This window comes from Canis aureus, chromosome 3 (assembly GCF_053574225.1).
Source record: "Canis aureus isolate CA01 chromosome 3, VMU_Caureus_v.1.0, whole genome shotgun sequence".
Lineage (NCBI taxonomy): Eukaryota > Metazoa > Chordata > Mammalia > Carnivora > Canidae > Canis > Canis aureus.
Window position 1 is genome coordinate 34932296 of NC_135613.1, and position 22425 is coordinate 34954720.

Genomic DNA, 22425 nt, shown 5'->3' on the forward strand with positions numbered 1-22425 from the left:
ATACCTTAAATTATTAATCATATTTTAGTTATCTGCTAATTTAGTTATATTTTTACTAGAAAAATTGCTATTCTGAAACAAAGCAGTTACTCTGGATTAGGTACAACTTTGAACAACCTGATAAAAAGATAATGGTGACCGCTGGTGTGTTTTAAGTCCACCTTTCTAAGTGGACTCATCTTACCTGAACCACGGAGGAATTGAGGTACTCCGCACACACCCCTAAGGGCTGCACCAATGCTGACACCGCCTGAAAACAAGGACAGTACAGGTGAGACATCAATGTGGGAGGGCTTTTTCCTTTTGGCATTCAACAAATCCTTTTTAATATATCAGAGACCATCTGGAATGGTAACTTGATCAAGTCATGAATGAATGACCAGGCAAACCATACTCTTGGACAGGAAGAATTGATATAAAGATGTCAATCCATTTAAACTATTACAGAAATTTAGGGATGCCTGGGTGGCTCAGAGGTTAAGCATCTGCCTTCGGCCCAGGGCCTGATCCTGGAGTCCTGGGATCGAGTCCCACATCAGGCTCCCTGCATGGAGCCTGCTTCTCTCTCTGCCTATTTCTCTGCCTCTCTCTGTCTCTCATGAATAAATAAATAAAATCTTTAAAAAAAAACTGTTATAGAAATTTAATGTAATTTAAATTATAATATGTCAATAAAACTTCTTTGAAGGACTGGATGAAAGATTTTTAAAGTTTTATAGAATACTAAAAATTTTTATTTGAAAAAGGAGAGAATAGTTGAAGGAATGAAATGTGTCTTCAACAACAAAAAAAATCAAAAATTTCCATGAGGAAAATTATAAAACTTTACTAAAATATATAAAAGAAGGCCCAAATAAACAAAGAGATGCCATGTCTATGAATGGGAGGGACCTTTATGGCAATTTTCCACACACTGACCTATATAAATTTAACACAATTCCAAACATGATCTCAGTGGGATTTTCTGCAGGACAACCTGACATGTTGACTATATTCAGAGTCAATCTATGAGAATGATCAAGAAAATATGAGAGAAGAAGGATGTTAGGCAGACTGGCACTACCAGTGATGAAAACAGTGGAGCAATAGTATACAAATGGGCAAAAAATGAACAGATGAACAAATTACTTAGAAGTTCAGGAACACACATGGGCTTTGACATGTGATAGAGCCAACACATCAAAGTAGTAGAGAAAACTGGGATTAGTCATTAGAGGATCTTACAACAATTAGTTTTCCATTTGGAAGAAAATGAAATTGGATCTCTATCTTACATAATATATAAAAATAAATTCTAAATGAATTCAAGAACTAGGTATAAAAAATAAAACTGTAAAAGTATAAAATGAAATGAATATTTTTATAACTTTGAGATGGGAGAACACTTCCTAATTTCTTAAGCCATTAAGGAAAAAAAATCATCTACATAAAATGTGAAAGCTTCTATACAGCAAAAGATATCGCCAATAAAAATAAAAAGAGAAGGGCAGCCCGGTGGCTCAGCAGTTTAGCGCTGCCTTCAGCCCAGGGCGTGATCCTGGAGACCCGGGATTGAGTCCCACGTCGGGCTCCCTGCACGTAGCCTGCTTCTCCCTCTGCCTGTGTCTCTGCCTCTCTCTCTCTCTCTGTGTCTCTCATGAATAAATAAATAAAATCTTTAAAAAATAAAAAGAAGCAAAAGACTGGGAGAAGAAATTTACAAATACATAAAGTAGACATGGCACTGATATGTTGAACACAAAAAGAATTCTTGAGAGTAACGCAACACCAAATTAATCTAAATAACTAGGTCAACTTCTAGAAGAAATGCAAATAGCCAACAATCACACTATGAAATGTTCAAGTTCACAGGAAATCAGAGTACTACAAATTAAATAATAAAATGCTATTTATGTCCATTATAATGAAAAATTAATGATGGAAAATATTCAGTACTAACAAGAGAACTAGGAAAGAAGTTTATGGGAAAACAGACTGGTACAAGCGCTTTGGAAAGAGACTTAAAACTACTGATTATAATTAGAAAATGTATATAATCTTTAACCCAGAAATCCCATTTTTCTAGGAATCTGTCCTTCAGAAATGGTAGCATATGCTCATAAAGACAAATTTATATGGGAAGCTCTCTGTAAGAGCAAAAACTTAGAAATAATCCAACACCCATTAATAGATGACAGCATCATAGTACAACAGTTGCAGGAACACATGAGAGCCGTTAAAAACGATGATAGCATTGACCTGGAAAGATGTCCACAATATGCTGTTAAATGAAAATATGCTACTAGGTATAGTTTGATTACAATTCAGTTTTAAAGAAAGAAAGAAAGAGGAAAAGAACGGGTGCAGTTATATTTTACATAAATTTAGGAAAAAGTCAGAAAGGCTATGCATTAAAAATGGGTAGCTATTACCTAGCAGGTAGGTATATACATGCGGAGTGGGGGGATAGGCAACTTTCATTCTGTACTTTGTACAAGTATTTTTTACTGAGGAATTGTGAATGATGTTTTCCTCCAGTATTTTTCAAATTCAAAATTATGTAAATATAAATGTAAATGTAAAATGAATGCATTTACGTGTACTCAGTGGCCTCAATTTATTCTAGGACATAATCACCTCCTTAACTGGTTGGAAAGCAGGCATTTACTGTGAAATTTTAATCCTACTTGTTTGCTAAAATTAGAGTCTCAATCTTTGGGAATCTCTTTCTCCTATGCCTGAATTTTATCATCTCTTCAAATGCAACCTAAACAATACAATTCTGTAATGAACTGCAGCAAACAATACAGTTGTTCTGAAAAATGGTCTGACCTAAGGGAAAAATCCTGGAGGAACCTTTAACCTCAAGACATTTGATCATAAAGAGGGTAAGCCCAGACTCCTATATATCTATCCTTAGCTAATTTTCTACCAAGTAGGCTAGAAACTTGGGATGCCCTGTATTTTTTTTTTCTAACAAATTAACTCTGCCAGAAATTAGTGAGTGTTTTAACATTTTAAAAAAATGAAGCTAATTTCTGATATGGTCAATTGACCTATATAGCCAGTTCTTGAGAAACAAGTAAACTGGATAAAACCTTCTTTCTAAACAGATTTTTTTTTTTTTAACAGTTTTGCTTCTTACATTACATTACTACCTATTATATTCCCAGTCAATAGTCACTTCTAACATGCTTGCTACATCCAAATGGGGATCCAAATGACAGCCTAACAACCTAGTTCATGTCAGGGAAGGAAGGTAAGACACTCCCTCCCTGGTCAGTGTCAGCAGAAGTATCTATGAACTGGCAGACATCTGATCTTTCAGGATGAACAGCGGGTGGCAAGATAACGTCAGTCTCTCTCCTGGATGTTAGTATTGCGCTCACCCAAAGATGGACCAAGGGAGTCAGCTGATCAGCTACGGTTCCAGGGGAGTATCTGCTGCTCTAGGTATGATACTGAATCACTCAACACATTACCTTCTGTTAGGATCACATCACAGTAGCTAGCACTGTGCCTTACACATGGCAAGCACATAATGAGTAGCTGATCAATTAATTAATTAACTAGAAAACATAATAAAGTCTCTGAGTTACAAAAAGGTCAGCACTCTGTGAAAAATTAAAGATTAAGTCATTCCCCTTACAAGGTTTGACTTTTTTTTGAGAATATGAAGTCACCTAAAAAAAGGATGGTATTGCACCTGAAGGATGAGTCTAACTAAGCTCCCTCAATAGCCCATTGTTATCTATGAATCGCTGTAACACCAAAAAGCTTACTAATGACCTTAAAATGGAATATTTTGTGCCTGGCACTAGGAAATACAGTGTGACGTGAGCCATGCCATTGTTCCACACCCATACACTCATCCCATATATCCCCTGTCCTAAAAAGGCAAGGTAATTTCATATAACCATAACAAATTAAGAGACAAATATCATAGGCAAAGGGAGATGAAGGGAAAATGAGCAAACACCCTACACTGAAACTGGGTTATGATTAGGAGCAAACATGTCTTTGGTTATCAGAACCATGGAAACTGCTCCCGCAGAGATAACTCACATGGTAACGTTTCCCTTACTCTGTCCAGACCGTGTCCCTGGGGTTACATACCAGCCCAAATAAAGTGAATTTGCACTCTGGGCACATTTAGTGGTTTAACTCACCCCAAGTTCTATATCTTCTGAATGAAGCTTGGCTTGGATTGCTGCAAATCCACCTAATTCTCCAAACTGAGAAGAAAAAAGGCACAAATTTTAAAATGCTGTACATTAATAATTTAAGCAAGAAGCGAAGGCTACCATTCTTCCCTATCAACATGCTCCCCATAACACAGATCTTGAGAGTCATCACAAAAATAATTCTAATGTTTCTGGGATGGACTGCAGGAGACCTACTAAGTCCTAAAGCTGATGTTCTGTATAAACAGTACATGTGAAAAAAAGGAGGCACTACAGAATCCATCTCCTTAGGAAAACATATCCTTATGACTCTCTCTAGCTGTCATTTACCTAAAATGCTAAACTCTAAGCAATCTCATTAGAAGGAAAACATGACTGTGTTAATAAAAGTTGTATTACCTTATTTACCAAATCCACAACCCATCCATGAGGCTCCTGTGAGAAAAGAAAACAGAAATTGAGACGGTAAAATGAGAACTTCCCCATTAGCCCTTGTAGTTCTTTTAACCTCAGGGAAAAGTTGGAGGAAAAAAAAATATTAAGGTTTGAAAAATATTTCAAAAGGCTTTTCTAAATGTTTCTTAACATTTAGAATCTCAGACATTACCATATGCAATTTTTGGAGTCTGCGAGTCTGCTTGGATGGCATTACTACAGCATGGAGCATTCAAGCATTTCTGGGTAGCTGAGAACAGTTGTGTAAGCTCTCCAAGGTGCAGGAACTTGAGTTAAATTCTCTAAGTTATATTGTAGAAATTAAGAATTACTAAGTTCAAGAGTAACCAATCCCCGCCAATAAAGAGGTTAAGCTTCAGTTCTAGCCATCCCACTAACTGGTGCTCTGGAGCACTTGCTTTCTTTTCTCTGCTTTTCCTTCTTGCTTCCCTTTTCTAAGCATTCACTGTTCCTGGGTGCTGAATACCATTCTGGGGAAACAGTGACTAGGGAGAGATGTGGTCCCCGCTTTCATGGAGCTTATCCTATAGCAGTGTCAACAAAAACAGGTAAACTAACACATACCTAACATAATTCAGTCTGTGCTTAGTCCCACAAAAGGAAAAACCACAAAGAGGTCCTCAAATGAGAAACAGAAGGAGCTGACTCTGCGGAGAGTGGTGGTCACAGAAACCCCCTCTGAAGAGGTGGTCTTCAAGCTGGATCCTATAAGATGGGACCGATTTAAGCTTCAAACAAGTTCAGGCAGAGAGGCTGAAGTGGCAAAGGTGCCATTTGGGGAAGGCCATGAAGGGGAACCAGGAGGGTCTTTCCCAGCTAGGACACAGCAGGCTGGGGAGTGGCACAGGGGAAGCTGTAGAGAGAGGCAAAGTCCAGGCCATGCAGAAAGGTGCAGACTGTGATTGGAAGGAAAGCAACAAAAGTGTCTAACCCAGGAAGTGGCACATTTTATGTTGTAAGATGACTACTTTTGCAGTTATGTGGCAGATGGAATGGAATGGATGCACATGAGCTAAAGGAAGAGGCCGCAGCTGGAAAACTAGTGAGGTAACTAGTTATAACATGATGGTGGCAAAAGTAGGATGGAAGGTAGCAGAGACAGAGAGAAGGAACTGAATACCTTTGAGATGAACTTCATGGACACGTTTATGGCTAGAGGTGGGTCCTAAGGAAAGGGATGAATCATGGGGGACTACAACGCTTCTGGCTCTAGGACCTAGGTAGATGGTGATGCTGTTTACTGACGGCGACAAGAAGGCAGGCTGGGAGACAAAAGGAAGCCCCACTGCAGGCACACTAAATTTGAGACATCTGTGGAGTGACCAAGAGGAAACAGCTGGCTCCTCCAGTATGGTGGGCTCAGAGAAGAGGTGTTGGGCCACAGAGAGATGAACTGAAGGGCCATCAGCACAAAGATGGCATCTACATCTGTGAGGATGGAAGACGGTTCTTAGGGAAAGCATAACAACAAAAAGACGGCTCTGGGTCAAAGCTGAATGGAGGTGAAGTTATCAAGAAAGGCCATGTGCTAACTTACGGAGTAGGCAGCCAAGCAAGAAACTGTGGGAAGGAATGATTCTGGGGAGGCAGGAACTGACAGTGGCCACTGCTCCTAATGGGGTCAAGAGATATTTCCTGTGGCTCTGAAAACATGGAGGGTGTGGGTACCTTAGCAAGAACAGTTTCAGTGGAGTGAGAAAGAAAGAAGGCAGACTGGCACACTCTGAAGAGTTCATGGGGGCTTCGGTGTAGTTACCCTAAACACCTCTACCTGAAGATCACTAACACCACCAGACAAAAATGTCAAAAAAAATCTTTTAAAATATACATCTGAGTTGGCACAAAGTGCTTGGAAGCTGAAAACAGAGAAAAGCACAAATCCTGTGAGGTAAGCAGACTCTGAGGCCAGGCCATGGAACCCTGGTGAGCTCTGACCTCCATTTTCACAGCCAAGGCAGGGCTGGGAGAGTAAATGGAGAGAGTCACATAAAGCCGAAGTTCAAAGGTCTACCACCTTGGTGTCAGGTGAACTGAAAAAACTCACCTGCAAGAAAGAACGACAGGGAAGCTTGCCTACCTTGACTCTGGTCCTGGATGGAGGGTAGAAAAAAACTCTAAGAGTCTGTAACCACAGACTTGCCTCACACGGCTTCCCCTCTCAAATTCACACTGGTTTTGGGGCACCTGGGTGGCTCAGAAGGTTGGCTGGCCGGCTCTTGGTTTCAGCTCAGGTCATGATCTCAGGATTGTGAGATCAAGCCCCAGGTAAGGCCCTGCACTCAGCATGGAGTCTGTTTGAGATTCTCTCTGTCCCTCTTCCTCTGCCCCTGCTTACACTCTCTCTACCTCTAGAATAAATAAACCTTAAAAAAAAAAATTCACACTGACCTTATGGTCTGAAATACTTTAAGCTGAGAATTTATTCCAAAGTGGTCCCAGATTGTAGTGCTCCCAAACAACTGGAAGAAGTAAAGGTAAACCCTCTATGAAGGAAGGAACTTTCAATTTAGGCTCAAACAATTCTCCTAGATTAAAGTCCAAGAAATATGACTTCATAGGAAAACAAACACAAATGTCTAATTTTTTTTTTTATATACACATACAGACACAAAACAAGTTAAAGCTAGTAAAAGCCAGCAGGATCAGACCTGTAGATATCAGACACAGAACACAAACACAAAGAATGAAACATGAGGCAAAAACATGAGATAAAAATGAGTAAACAAAGTCAAACGAGAACCAAACAGAACTTATATAAATGAAAAGAAGTCCCTGAAAGTGAAGACTTCTAATGAACAGGTTAGACAGCACACCTAATATGAACAGAACCACAATTAGTGAACTAGACCCCAGATCTAGAAATGATCACAACTTGCAGCATAAAGACATAAACAGATGGGAAATATGATCCAGGCTAAGAGATACAAAGGATAGACACGAAGGTTTAACATGTATCCAACTGAAGTTCTTAAGAAGAGAGGCAAGTGGGGAAGAGGCAAGATAATGCCTGAGAATTTTCCAGACCTGATAGAAGATATTAATCCTTAGATTCAGAAGCCCAATGAATCTGAAGCAAAATAAAACGAATACCACAGTTAGTCAAGGGACAGTCAAATTACCAAACATCTAGGAGAAAGAAGACATGTCCAAAAGCAGCTGTGGAGAAAAGATGGATGTCTTACAAAGCAACAATGGTCAGACCAACCACCAACTTCTCAACAGCAATCATCAAAGCCAGAAGACACTGACATAGTGTCTTTGACATTCCAAAAATACAACCATCAATCTAGAATTTAAAACCCAGTGAAAATATTCTTTGAAGCATGGGAAAGAGTAAAAGTTCAGGCCATCAAAAACAAAGACTTAACCACCAATGGGCCCTTACCAAAGGACACTTTCCAGGATGCACTCCAGAGAGAAGAAAAATGATCCTAGCAGAAGAAATACAGAAAAAAATGGTACACAGTGAGACAGTACACAAATATGGCTGAGCCAAAACACCACATAAAATAACAATGATGGTATCTGTCTGAGGGTAAAGCAAGACAGGAGAGGACTAAGACACTGCATGATAAATACAAAGGGACAGAGACTAAGTAATTCAGGTGGGGAGTGAGCACATGAAACATTCCAAGGTCTTTATGCGCTACTCAGAGGAAGATAAAGATATTAATGAAATTGTGATTTTTGTTAATAAGTTACATTTCTAGGGTAATTAGTAAAATAAGTGGGAGGTAAGAATGCAGAATCTTCTCTGGTGGGGTGTGGAGAGGAGGAGAACCATGCTGAAGCTAGACAGGGATGTGGGATCAAAGGCAGAATTTTTAAAGCTGGGAAATACACGAGCACGATGTACACAGTGGGAATGATCTGACAAAGAGGAAGAGACTGAGGATACTGAACAAAAGGACAGAAAACCTTAGGAGAAAAATGCTTGAGAAGCCAAGAGGAAAGGGGATGATCTCGGGCCTGTGTAGGAGGGAGAATCCCTGTGAAGTACTGAGAGCAAATAAACAGACTGATCCTTTTTGGTCCCAGATGCCGTGCACTTAGATTCAAGGGAAGAGAAGGAACATTTGCGGACTGCTTATGACAGTGAACCCCCAGGGTCAATGTTTCTGTAGATAGTTGTCATCCGACCTTCACAACAAAACTGAAGATGAGGTTTTAATATTTGGGGAAGCAAGACTGTATACAGTTATAGAACATAGACGTTGGGGTTGGATTACGTGGGTTCTCTCTGTGACTAGATTTGTTGACTTGGGCAAGGACTCAATCTCTGTGCGCCTCAGTTTCTCATCCATGAAGTGGGGTCAAAAATCGTACCTCACTCACAGAACTGTTGTGGGGAGCAAATACCACAGTGTTCTACTCACTGCCTTTTCCTCTGGGCCCTCATCTCCTTCCTTCTGAAGGACTGCCTGACCCTCCAAGATGGCACTGGCCACTCCCTCCTGCAATTCATGTTCTATGATTGCATCTACTAATTACTTACCAAAAGTTTTTGCTTTTGTATTTCCTCCACTACACCTTAAGTTAGGAGCCACAGCTTTTAACTCTTTATATGATTGCTGACTAAACTTCTGCTTCAACTAAAGGAATGGACAAGTTTTCTATCTACTCGGCTGACTCCTTTCAACTGTTTCTCAAAAACCAAACAGAGTTCAATCAACAGTGTTTAAATTATGTACTCCTTTTAATGTTATTGGGCACACTGTAAGCCTTTAAATAAAAAGATAATAGGTTCTTGGCTTGAAACAACCCCAAAGCTTTAATGTTCATGGAGCTTAAAAGAAAATGATACATGAGATTATCTTCTAGATTACTTTTTCTAGGCATAATTAGTCATTTCAATTTCAAATGCTCTAGCCTCTCAAACATCTCTGAGAAACTGGGACACCCATTAAACTGGGGTTTTGACAATTCAATAAATAGGGCACTTGATGTCATGCAGTCATTCTGCATTTCACTAAACATCATTTCAAATCTATAAAATTCTTTATGATGTGAGTTAATAGCTGTGGAAAATATGCAATATCTGAAAAAAAAGTTAAGCAATTTTATGAGCCATATGGAATATCTGTCATTCTTCACAGACTGTTTTAATCCTTCCATGTAAATTTTTATAGCACAGAAAGTTTTTCTCAATACATTTCTCTATAAAATGACGAAACAAGACCACATGTTTACCTTTTGGAAAGTAGACACAGGTGAAACAGCAAACATATTTCCCTCCCCAAACACTTCTGTCCAATTCCTTTGAGATACTTTCATTCTGTTTTTAAAATGGTACTCATTATCAGGATTGAAAGCCTAGATCCAAAGAGAACAAAGAAGCACTATTATTATCTATTTCTATAGCAAAAAATATTAGCGTTAGAAAAACAGAAAAATAGCCTCAGACTACTTAGGTAATGGAATCTCTCAAATATCCCAACAGCACATGTTCCTGAGCTAGTGCAGGGGAACGGATGAATGAAGCGGAGCTCTCTTATCCTGCCCAACATCCACTCTGAGGGAACACGGGGTGCACGGCCAGGTGTCCTGGAGCTGCCCCAGGTACAGCCAGGCAGCAGGGCTGTAAAGGCCCCTGCCTTCACATAGCTACTGTAACTACTCAGGGAAAAAGGCCAGAAACCAAACCACAGGAACACCCCATGTGAAAGCATTTATGATGTGAATAATCAGGAAAACATGAGGGAAACCTATTTAATTATCCTAAGAGCTGAGAAAGCTATTAAAATTAGAAAGGTATTTCACTAAAACTAAAAACACAGAATGAATGGTTGCTCTGTTTTTAAAATACAAAGTAAGGTTCCTAACAGCTAAATTAATATCTTTAACGATATCATTATCACTTGTTATTAAGTCAGAGGATAGTAGGTAGCTTAAACAAAATCAAAACACAAAGTACTTCATTTTAGAGATACTATACCATTGTAAGCACACCCAGGAGACCAGTGGGAATCGGGTCTTGTTTTATTCTCTCTGCAACCAGTTCTATTAATAGCATCAACATGTTGTAGATTCCTTCATGAATTTCAGTACCCCACTTGTGAACAGCACTCGAAGTCAGGAGCTACAAAAACAAAGGGCGCTTTACAGTCTAACTTGAAAAGAAAAAGTCTATTGTTCATCAGTTCAGTCTTGAATCAAGAGATTATTACACAGTATATCACTTTTATGCAGATGACTTGCTTTAAAAGACCCATAGCTTGCAGCCCATCTACTTGCTCAATGATTTCAAAGTCAACACTGAGTTTTGTTTTTGAACACTGATTCCTTTACACTGAAGCTGTTGGTTTAAAAGATAATTTTCATTTGTTTCTCTAACTTTTTGTTATTACTAAGGGAGGTCAAGTGATGTAGAGCAAGTAAGAACCTGAGACCAAATCTGGGAGCTACTACTGTTCTCTAGCTGTATAGCCTTAGACAGTTCCCAAAGGCTCAGTTCTCTCATATCTAAAGAGTCAAAATTCCTACCTACTTCACACAGATGTGGTAAGTATCAAAAGATAGAACAAATGTGACACTGTTTTATAAATAGTAAGGAATTAACATACTATGGCTGCCACTATTAACCAATATTCCTAGAATTTAAGAAATGGATGCTATATTTCATGATTTGAATATACACATTCTTGTTGCATTTTTAGTATCTCAGACACAAGACTTTATCTTTCCACCTGTTGACCAGATGGCAGCCAGACTTTGAATGTGAAAAAAAAATTTAGAAATATTTTACCAGATTAGTTTGCTTATATTTTCCTTTTTGATATGTATAGAAGTAACATTCAATTTTAAAAAATGTTTAAGCAAATCTAAAAGAACCCTAAGTGATCAGCCATTTAGCATTTTGTAACTATTTTTCTTAAATATAAAACACAAAACATACAACAATGGTGCATCTTACACTCAGCATCTTAGATTTGTTAAAAAGGAGGGGAAAGGTGCATAGATGAATCTAAAATAATCATCAGTGGATTTCTCCAATCCTCAGTCTAGTCCTTGGGGAAATCTAATGCAAGAACAACTTGCCGGAATGGGGAATGAAAAATCAAAGGGTTTCACTTAATAAAATAATGGCAAATTGGCATGGTGGTTTCATGTTTTTGTAAGATTTCCCTTCAGAGGGAAAATACTATGCAATAAAAATTCCACCTTGGTCACACTGAGAACCCCTTAACAAGAGCAGCCTGAAAGAACCCAAACTTGTTTAGCTGCAGAGAAAAATCCTAGTTCCAGATTTTCTAAATACCAATTAGCTGCACTATTTGCTCAAACAAGCAATAACTGTAAGATTGATTTTATGTAAACCAACGAGTTACCTTTTTTTTTTGCAAGAACTTTTTGCCTAACTATATCTTCTTTCTATACTTAAATAATAAAGCAAAATCAAGCAGAGATCAGCATTCAAGAAGTGTCATGTGACCACAAAATAAAATGTATGTGGATTCCGCACCACTCCCTCTGTTGCCATCTCATCTGTTCAGTTTTTTTACGATTTATTTATTTATTTATTCATTCATTCACTCATTCATTCATGACAGACATAGAGAGAGAGAGGCAGAGACACAGGAGGAGGGAGAAGCAGGCTCCATGCTGGGAGCCCAACGGGGGACTCGATCCCAGGACTCCCTAGGATCCTCCAATGGCAGGCGTTAAACCGCTGAGCCACCCAGGGATCCCCCTCTGTTCAGTTTTTAATGTGGAAAAGGAATTCTACCTACCTTGCAGAAGAGGGGAGAAAGACAGACAGCCCTTTGTAGGGAAGCTATGCACAAGGTTTAAACAAAACTATGCACTATGGCCAGACCTAGATTTCCTTTTCTGCTTGAGCACACACACAGTAAAGAATCCAGGTTGGCCTGACTGAAAAAGGTGAAGGAGGCAGACACGACAGCAGTGCCCCCTTGGTGCGCCTTATTCATACGGTTGCGCTTATTACTTACACCCTTCCTTCTAATGAAAAATTTGAGGTAGCTTGTAAGAAAAGCCAAAGGAAGAGGGTAGAGGGATAGTCATCACACCAGGAAACACAGTTAAGGGAAGTGATGCCAATTATATAAAATACTGAGTTTTCTGGTAGCCAAGTCTAAAGGCACACAGAATTCTGTAAATTAAATTCCGATTTAATTTTTTTTAAAGTATGCTTTATTTATGGGGAGAAACTTTTTAATAGCTCTAAACTGTAAAGAGAATTTAACATATACAGCTTTACATAAACAACACCGAACAATGTAACAGAGGATACCCTTGTGCTCTAACAACCAAGCAACCAACCCCTGGACTATTTATTTCACTATTACAAACAGCTGAGGACACAATATAAAACGGTTCTCTGAAGTGTCTCTGCATAAAGTTACAGTAATATACTCCAAACATGTAACTTGCTGGTGACTTGCATTGACACAGGGCTCTCTGGATCTAGAGATCACCAACCTAAAGGTTCTTAACGCTGATATATCTTCCATGACTCTGAATAAAGTTGCATTTTCTTTCTCTGTAAATTTATGCATACAGCATAATGTGTCATAGTATGGTACATTATAAAAATTCTATTTTTTAAAAAATTACTATAATTCTTTTTTTTTTTTTTTAAAGATTTTTATTTATTCATGAGAGACACACAGAGAGAGAGGCAGAGACATAGGCAGAGAAGCAGGCTCCATGCAGGGAGCCCAATGTGGAACTCGTCAGGACTCTAGGATCATGCCCTGGGCCAAAAGCAGGCGCTTAACCACTGAGTCACCAAGGGGGTCCCAAAAATTACTATAATTCTTAACAGAATTCCTAAGAGTTTAAAATAATTCTAAACGATAAAATGGTAGATGGATTCACCCAAAATGAAAATAAGTCTTGATTCCATGTAATCTCTGCCCAAATGACAATTTTAAAGGATTTTGCACTTTTTTCAAAGATGCAGCTGTTTTTGTTCCTAAAATGAATTTTGGTATTTTTAAAGCCTTGAGTCAAGGGAGATTCTACCAAGATATAGATGGGAATAATAGTTTACAAATGAACAGTTTATTTTACTGGGTTTTAAGATAAATACAATCTTCACCCATCTGTAGAATTCTAGTGACTGCCTTGCATATGGGAGAAAAATGGATGTCAAAACCCAGAAGGACAAGACAGCAGGGAGACTCATTCATTCAGTAAAGATTTACTAAGCTCTTTCTCAGAGGTAGGCACGGACTATGCGCTGGGGAAAACCACAGTGTCTATAACATTGTCCCTGCTCTTTGGGGGATTCAGGGCTCATGTCCTGAAAAGGGAATCATGCTGAGTTAGACTGCTTTCAGAAACACAAGTCCTGTGATCTCCTATTCTCCCTGTTAAGAAAAATTGCTTTATAAGCGATGTGAACGGAAGGGTTGAAGCACATCACTCTACCTCTGATAGAGATGCTGCCACAAGCAGGCCATTTTGCCATGAAACATACTCAATCTAATTGAACTTTGTACAGTTTAAAATGCCTGCTTCTGTCTCAGCACAACAATCAGTTTAAATGGCTTGTATTCTGTAAATAAGCATTATGTTTCTAAATGCCCTAAGCCTCAGTTTAGTGTGATATGTAATTTCCAAGTATAAGTAAGTCTTAGCCTATTCTCTGACAATTAAAGAGAAGGAAGTAAAAGTGACAGCTGCCCAAAGACATGTGCAAACAAATACAAAAGTAAATCATTCCTAAGCCCCAAACTGGGAGCAAATTTGTTCATAGTAGGGGATTCCTCAGTTGAACAAGACTCAAAAACTGGTCTCACACAAAAAACTGAAACTAAAACAAAAAGCCTATTCACCCCCCCCACACACACACAAAAAAAAAAACAGACTAGCACATTTTTTCTTACCTTTTTAAATGCTTCAGGCATACACCTATCCATAAATCTTTTACAATTCTCATCAGACTCGGAAAGACCTTAGTAAAATAAATGAAACAATATGCCTTACTAAGATTTTAGGCAGTTTGCAGAAATCATATATATCATTCCAAATTCATATGCATGGAACTATTTATTTACAGAAACACTGATTCCCAAGGGATTATTAAAAGCAGAATATATATATTCTGATGAAGGAACAGGCTGACAGTCACAGTATTAGTGTATCTGTTACCAGCACAATACATCAATATGAATTAATTTGTATACAATTATTAATAGTATAATAAATACTAATTAGAAGTGAAGTGGTTGAACTTAGGTTTCCATTATCAGAGTAACTTTAAATGATCTGACAACACCAACAGCAGCTCATTACTAGCTATTACTGTTTTCCTAAACAGCTCCATAAAAACACAAATATTCTCAAAGATACAAAAATCACTCTTCCCTACCCTAATAAACCAATGGACTCTGTGCTATCAAATGCACAGAGTTGTGTCTGGCACACAATAAGTGATAAATATTTGCTAAGTCAATGAATGAATCCACTGTAAAATTGTTTTTTGGAATATACAGTTTAAAAAAAGTTAGTAATGTATTTTGCTTATCATTGGGAATACTGTTGGACACATTTTCTTTTTTTTCAGACCCACCACATAGCATAGTACCTACACCTAACAGGCACGCAATAAATGCCGCTGCTGAGAACCAGTCATAACGTGCCATAAAAGGCCATGAGAATTAAATCTGATCCCAGTCAAAGTATTTCCTTTTGATGTGCCTCATTTTTAATCATGGTGGTAAACTATGCACACTTCTAATGAGGGGGTAAAAAAACACAAAACAGTGGACCAATTCATCTTACTTTAACTGAGTATGAAAAATAAATTTTTTTCTTCAATATATTTAGAGTCTAGAAGCTTCCTTCTATTGACACTCATTTTCCAACCTGGAGATATTTTATTACTCTAATAGTTTAACATTTGCAAAGCACTTAAGATAGTGCCAAACATTTAATATGCAAAAAATGTTCACTAAATAAACATTACTTTCTTCTCTTAAAGAATAAAAAGCCACTGAATTAAACCTTAAAGTGCTCCAAGCTTTTGTGGAAAACATTCATTTCAATTTCTATAAAGCTTTTCAATTATATTTTAAAGACTCTCTTTAACTGTGTTGGAACTAGAAGAAAACAGTTGGTTTAATTCAAAGCTTTTATTCCACAGGGACTAAACCAAGACTAGGAGAGTAAATGATCAAATATTATACAGATGGGCAAATATTACACAAGAGTGAAGATTAATGTTAGGCCTCCTATCAAAACAAACAAACCAGCCTCCTCCTCGTGTGTCCTGTGGTGTGAGAACTTACCAAGTCTGGCCAGGTAGGTAGACGCCAACAGGCATTTGCCTAGTGATTCTTCCCGCTTGTAAGGGATGGACCAGTGATCAGTCAAAACTCGGCTTTCCAGTTCATACAAATTCGTTGTAGGGAATTCAATTCCTTCCCCTGAGCAGTTTCCATTTTCATCATTCTTCTGACAAAAAGGGATTATGGTAAGAAAACAAATACACCCATTAGAGACTACTGTAAAATGTCTCACTTGGGCACAGAACATACGTTGACTCCATGGTAGCCTATGTGAACAAGGAGTATGGATTCCCCATCTCTTTCTCACAGTCACATCTTTTGCCAGACTATCTTGGATACTCCCAGCTTGCATCATGGCGGCACCCCCTCTCCCCCCCATCGCTGAGGCCAGCTCACATCTTTCTTCAATCTCTCACTATGAAAGAGGACACCCACCTTCACCTGTTTTCAGAGGGGAGAGGTTTCTCTACAAAGAGTTCTCCATATTGCTGTCTCCATCTCCTCACACCTGCCCCTTCTCGCCACCCAGTATGGATTCCGGAGTCCCCACTCTCCCACCACTACGTCATTAAATCCAATGGATGGTTTCAGTTCTTCTCTTCCTCAGCAGTTTCTGCCCTTCTGCCTACTTCCTCTTCTTGAAATGCCAGCTCATAGGCACACCTCCCTGTTCTCCTCCTTTGGGGTCTGGCTCTACTGTTCTGTCTCTTCTGGTACACTCCCTCCTCCTGGCCAACAAATACTGAAGCTTCTCAAACCTCAGTGCAAGGCTCTGGTGTTTTCCATCCCCGTAAAGGGCACCACAGGCAGAAATCAGGGACTCCTCCTTAAAACCCTGTTCTCATCCCTCTCAAGACCTGGTGATGAGACCCCCTAAATTTCTCTCAAATCCATCTACTTCTGTCCACTTACATGGCAATGCCACTATTCCTAATTCACTTGTCTACCTTGTTTAACCTACATGACTCCTGTGCATCCTTAACTCTTTCAGAAAAGCCTTTTTGGCACTCCTAAACTATACTGAGTTCCTCTATTTTGTACTCTCACCATCTTCAACTTCCCTTTCATAGCACTGCTCACAAATTTTACACATATTTGTGACATATTTTATGTTTGCCCCCCACTAGCCCAAGCCCCCCACTAGCTCCATGAAGACGGGGACTCTGTCTGGTTTTTACAACCTCTGTATCTCCAGGACCTGGTGCCTAATACAAAGCAGGTGTTTAATATATGTTGACGAGTGGAAAAATACTTCATCCAAACAAAGTTTAACTATCAATAGGGTAACTGCCAGACTTTCCATCAGTTCTTACCACAGTAATTTTTTATAAAGCAAACAGGGCCCCTCCCCTAAACTGCCTAATACCTACTTTGGTTTCTTTAAAACATAAATATTTTCACAATTCACTCTATAATCATTACTAAATAAAATCATTCCATTAAAAAATTACTTTTAGCCTCAGTTAAGGAAAAGACCATTAATACAAGGCAGAAGTGATAAAAATACACAGAAAAAAATGATTTTCAATCCCATATGAGTTAAAGGAATGTGACTTTTTTTTTTAAGGTTCATGGTTAAACTGGGATGAAAATTATTTTTTTTAAAGATTTTATTTATTTATTCATGAGAAACAGAGAGAGAGAGAGAGAGAGAGAGAGGTGGATACAGGCAGAGGGAGAAGCAGGCTCCATGCAGGAAGCCTGACGTAGGACTTGATCTTGGATTTCCAGAATCAGGCCCTGGGCTGAAGGCGGCACTAAACCACTGAGCCACCCGGGATGCCCATGGGATGAAAATTAGACAAAAACTAGAAAGGTGATGAAAAACTAAAACTGAAGCAGACAATAATGTAAATTGAAGGTGCAAGGTGGGGTTGGATGAAATGGGTTTAGAATCATAATGTATGGGGAATATTCAATTTTTAAAATATAATACTTTTCAGAAATACATACAATTAGTAAGTTCTGTAAACAAAATAATTTTACTTAAAGGAACCTGAGGATACTCAATGAAGAGTAAAGATTTTAGTGTACTTTCAAAATTGTTTGTTAAAGTGCTTGAATTTATTAACCTAGGACCAAAGTAGAATTAAGGCACACACACAAAAAAAATTCAATTGGATGACAGGTTATATCATTATTACAAATTATCTATCATTAATTTCTACAGAAGTTAATAGATCACATCACATATGAAATCATCAAATGCAGCAGCTACTAAAAACACAAGCTTACAAACAGGACTGCTGCCTTTCTAAGAGTCACAAGAGAGCTGTGTCCTCTCCCTGCTTCAGTGTTGAGAACACTACAAGGTCAGCGGCAGCATGTGACCCAGAAGAGGATCTGCCCTAGAACTCTGATCTTGGACTTCCAGCCTCCAGAACAATATAAAATGAATTTCTGCTGTTCATAAGCCAAAAAAACCCAAGCAACCATAGAGCTAAGAGCTTCCTCTGGGGGCAGGGGGCAAGGTCTTTAACATTATCATGTGCCCATTGAAGTGATGCACTGGGAAGGCATGACATCACTTCTGTGGTAGTCCTGCCAAATATGCAAAACCTAAACCTAGTTACAAGGAAACCCAACATGAAGAATATTCAAAAACTAACTAGCCTGTATTTTTCAAATGTCAAAATCATAAAAGACTGATGGTGACTAGACAGACATAACTCAATGTGACATGGGCTCCTGGGTTAGATCTCAAAACAGGAATTTTTGTTTTAGTTTTACTTTATTTACTCCTTGGCTTCAAAGGACTTTAGTATTGGATCAGTGTTAATTTCCCCATTTTGATAACATATGAAGGTTAAAAAAGAGAGTATCTTCATCTTTAGGAAATACACGCTAAAGTATCATGTCCATAATTTATTCTCAAACAGTTCAGGAAAAGCAGTAACAAAGACACACATATTTACATACACATATGTATCCATACAGATGGAAAGAATAATAAAGAGAATGTGATAAAATGTTAACATGTGAACAACCCAAATAAAGGTCATATAAAAATTCCAGATTTTTGTGATAGAGTTGCAATGTACTTTTTTGCAACTTTTCTGTAAATATGGAATATTTCAAAATTAATATAAAACAATTCAGTCGGATAAATATACAAAGATAGAATTTTGGAGCCAGACAGAATTCAGTATTTTACACACGAAGACCCACGTGAATCTAGAGAGGTGGGGGTGTATTTACAGTGGAGGGAAAAGAAGTTATATTATACTTAGTATGCTCTACTTAAGAACTCCCTTCTATTTGGTAACATAAATAATTTGGCTTCTGAATACCTTTACGTTTTTGCCTCAGATTACCAAATAAGTATACATGTTCTTTGTAGAAAATACAGAAAATATGAACAGCAAAAAATAAAACCCACCATTAATTCCACCACTTAAAAATTAATCACACTGACATTTTAATAAATATTTTTCCAGTAAAAGCGATTTCTTTACGGATCTTACTTTCTTAAAAATGCACAAATGTGGAAATAACCACCTCTATAGACTCCCATCGTTCTCTCATATAAAGCAAGCATCAATGCAGTACTTCTTCTATCTGATTTAAAAGATGATGCACAAAGCAATAATTATAAAACTGTTAATGGAGCCGTGTTTTGTAGCTATTGAAATTAAGTCGGTATTACTCTGAACTACACTGCTACAAATTCAGATGTTAATTATAATCCATAGGGCAACCGCTAAGAACTTAAAAATATATATAGTGAAAGAAAAAAGAAGAGAATTAAAACGGTATACTCAAAAATACCTACTTAATACAAAAGACAAGGAGTAATGGAAGACTAGAGGAACAAAAAAGCCTAACACATAGAAAACATATAGCAAAATGCCAGATGTAAATTTTGTCTTATTAAGTTATAATTACCAGTAATATGTTAAACATAAAGGGACTAAACATTCCAATGAAAATGGCAGAGATTTGCAGAATGGATTTTAAAAAATGACCCAGGAATGCCTGGGTGGCTTGGCGGCTGAGTGCCTACCTTTGGCCAAGGGCATGATCCTGGGGTCCTGGAATTGAGTCCTGCATCGGGCTCCTGCATGGAGCCTGCTCCTCTCTCTGCCTGTGTCTCTGCCTCTCTCTTTCTCTCATGAACAAATAATAATAATTTTTATTTAAAAATCTAAAAAATAAATAAATAAATAAATAATAAAATTAAAAATTAAAAAAATTAAAAATGATCCAACTAGGGATGCCTGGGTGGCTCAGTTGGTTGAGCACTGAACTCTTGATTTCAGCTCAGGTTATGATCTCAGGGTCATGAGATCAAGTCCTGCTTTGGGCTCTGCACTGAGTGTGGAGGCTGCTTGGGATTCTCTCTCCCTCTGCCTTTCCTCTTGTTTGTGTGCACGTGCTCACTCTCTTAAAAAACAAAAAGAAGGGATCCCTGGGTGGCGTAGCGGTTTAGCGCCTGCCTTTGGCCCAGGGTGCGATCCTGGAGACCCGGGATCGAATCCCATATCGGGCTCCTGGTGCATGGAGCCTGCTTCTCCCTCTGCCTATGTCTCTGTGCCTCTCTCTTTCTCTCTCTCTGTGTGACTATCATAAATAAATAAAAATTATAAAAAAAAAATCTTCAAAAAAAAAACAAAAAGAAAAAAGAAGATAAAATTTTAAAAATTAAAAAAAAATTTAAAATGATCCAACTATATGTTATCTTTGGAAAACAGACACGCTTTAGATTCAAAGACACAAAGAGGCTGAAATAAAACAATGGAAAAGATATAACATGTACAGATAAAGGAATTGGAGTAGCTAGTTATACCAGTATCAGACAGACAAGATATAGGACAAATATACTACCAAGGATAAAAAGGGACATTTCATAATGATAAAAATAGTCAATATAATGGAAAGAAAATATAATGGACTTTTATATAAAAGTCAATATAATAGTCAATATAATGGATGGCCCAGGGCGCGATCCTGGAGACCCGGGATCAAATCCCACGTAGGGCTCCCGGTGCATGGAGCCTGCTTCTCTCTCTGCCTCTCTCTCCCCTCTGTGCATTCTCATGGATGAATAAATAAAAAAATCTTTAAAAAAATAAAAAAATAAAAAGAAGGAAATTCTAATGCATGCTACAACATGCATGAGCCTTGAAGACATTAGTGCTAAGTGAAGTAAGCCAATCACAAAAGGACAAATAACTGTATGATTCCATGTATGCGAGGTAACTAGAGTATGATACAGAAAATAGAATGGTGGTTGCCAAGGGCTGGAGGCAAGGAAGAATATGAAGTTACTATTTACTGAGTATATATAGTTTCAATTTGGGAAGATGAAAAAATACTGGAGATGGGCGGTGTGATTGTTGTAGAACCAATGGAATGTACTTACTGCCACCGAATTATACTTGGAAAAGGTCAAAATGGTAAATTTACATTAGTTATATTTTACCACAGTTTTAAAAAATGGACAAAGATATCATAGAAAAAAAAGACCAATATTCCTATGAATATAGATACAAAAATTCTTCCTAATAAACTAGCAAACCAAACCCAGCAGTATAAAAAAAGGATTACATACATGAACAAGTGTGATTTATCCCAGGCATGAAGGGTTCATTTAGCACACAAAAATCAATCAATATAATATACTACAGAATTAAAGACAAACCCACACGATCATCTCAATAGATCTAGAAAAAAATATTCACAAAATCAAATACTTTTTCATGATAAAAAAAAATACTCAACAAAAATAAAAAGGAATTTCCTCAATCTGATAAAAAGGCATCTACAAAACAATCTACAAGTAACATCAACCTAATTTTTTTTTTTAAAGAGGACTTAAAAAAAAAGATTTTATTTACTTATTCATGAGAGATATAGAGAGAGGCAGAGACACAGGCAGAGGGAGAAGCAGGTTCCATACAGGGAGCCCAATGTGGGACTCGATCCCGGGTCTCCAGGATCACACCCTGGGCTGAAGGCGGCGCTAAACCGATGAGCCACCCAGGGTGCCCATCAACTTAATTTTGGAAGATTGAATACTTTCCTCTAAAATCAGGAAAAGAAGGATGTTTGTTCTCACTGCTTCCATTCAACATTATACTGAAGTATCTAGTGAGAACACTTAGGCAAAATAAGAAATAAAAGGTATTTGTTCTTACTGAAAAGGATGAAGTAAAACTAATTATATTCACTGATGACACAATCTTGTAAACAGAATTCTAAAGTATCCACCAACCCCCCCCCCCCCAAAAAAACCCTATTAGGACTAATGAGTTTAGAAAGATTGCAGCTGCAGAATACAGTATCAACATGTAAAATTCAGTTGTATTTCTATACACTAGTAATGAACAATTCTAAAATAAAATTAAGAAATTTTAATTTCTTAATTATAATAGTATCAAAAAGAAAAAAATATTTAGGAAGTATAAGACTCATACACTGAAAACAAAACATTACAGCAAAGAAATTTTAAAAGACCTAAATAAATGGAAAGACATCCCATGTTCACGGATTGGAAGTTAATACTGTTAAGATGGCTCTACTTCCCGTCTACAGATTCAAAATAATAA

At 37.8% G+C, this 22425-nt stretch overlaps 1 protein-coding gene across 4 annotated transcripts in view; it reads right to left on the reverse strand.

Moving 5' to 3' along the window:
• USP24 (ubiquitin specific peptidase 24) overlaps positions 1-22425 on the reverse strand; it is a 135262-nt gene that overhangs the window by 90137 nt on the left and 22700 nt on the right. For 3 of the 4 annotated variants that reach the window (XM_077891910.1, XM_077891908.1, XM_077891912.1), the window contains exons 2-8: positions 15878-16043; positions 14474-14541; positions 10555-10698; positions 9810-9932; positions 4563-4598; positions 4149-4214; positions 185-250 (exon numbers count right to left, since the gene is read on the reverse strand). In XM_077891910.1, coding sequence (XP_077748036.1) covers positions 185-250; positions 4149-4214; positions 4563-4598; positions 9810-9932; positions 10555-10698; positions 14474-14541; positions 15878-16043 — 669 coding nt within the window. The remainder of the gene's footprint in view (positions 1-184; positions 251-4148; positions 4215-4562; positions 4599-9809; positions 9933-10554; positions 10699-14473; positions 14542-15877; positions 16044-22425) is intronic. The other variant, XM_077891909.1, reaches the window with a different exon arrangement.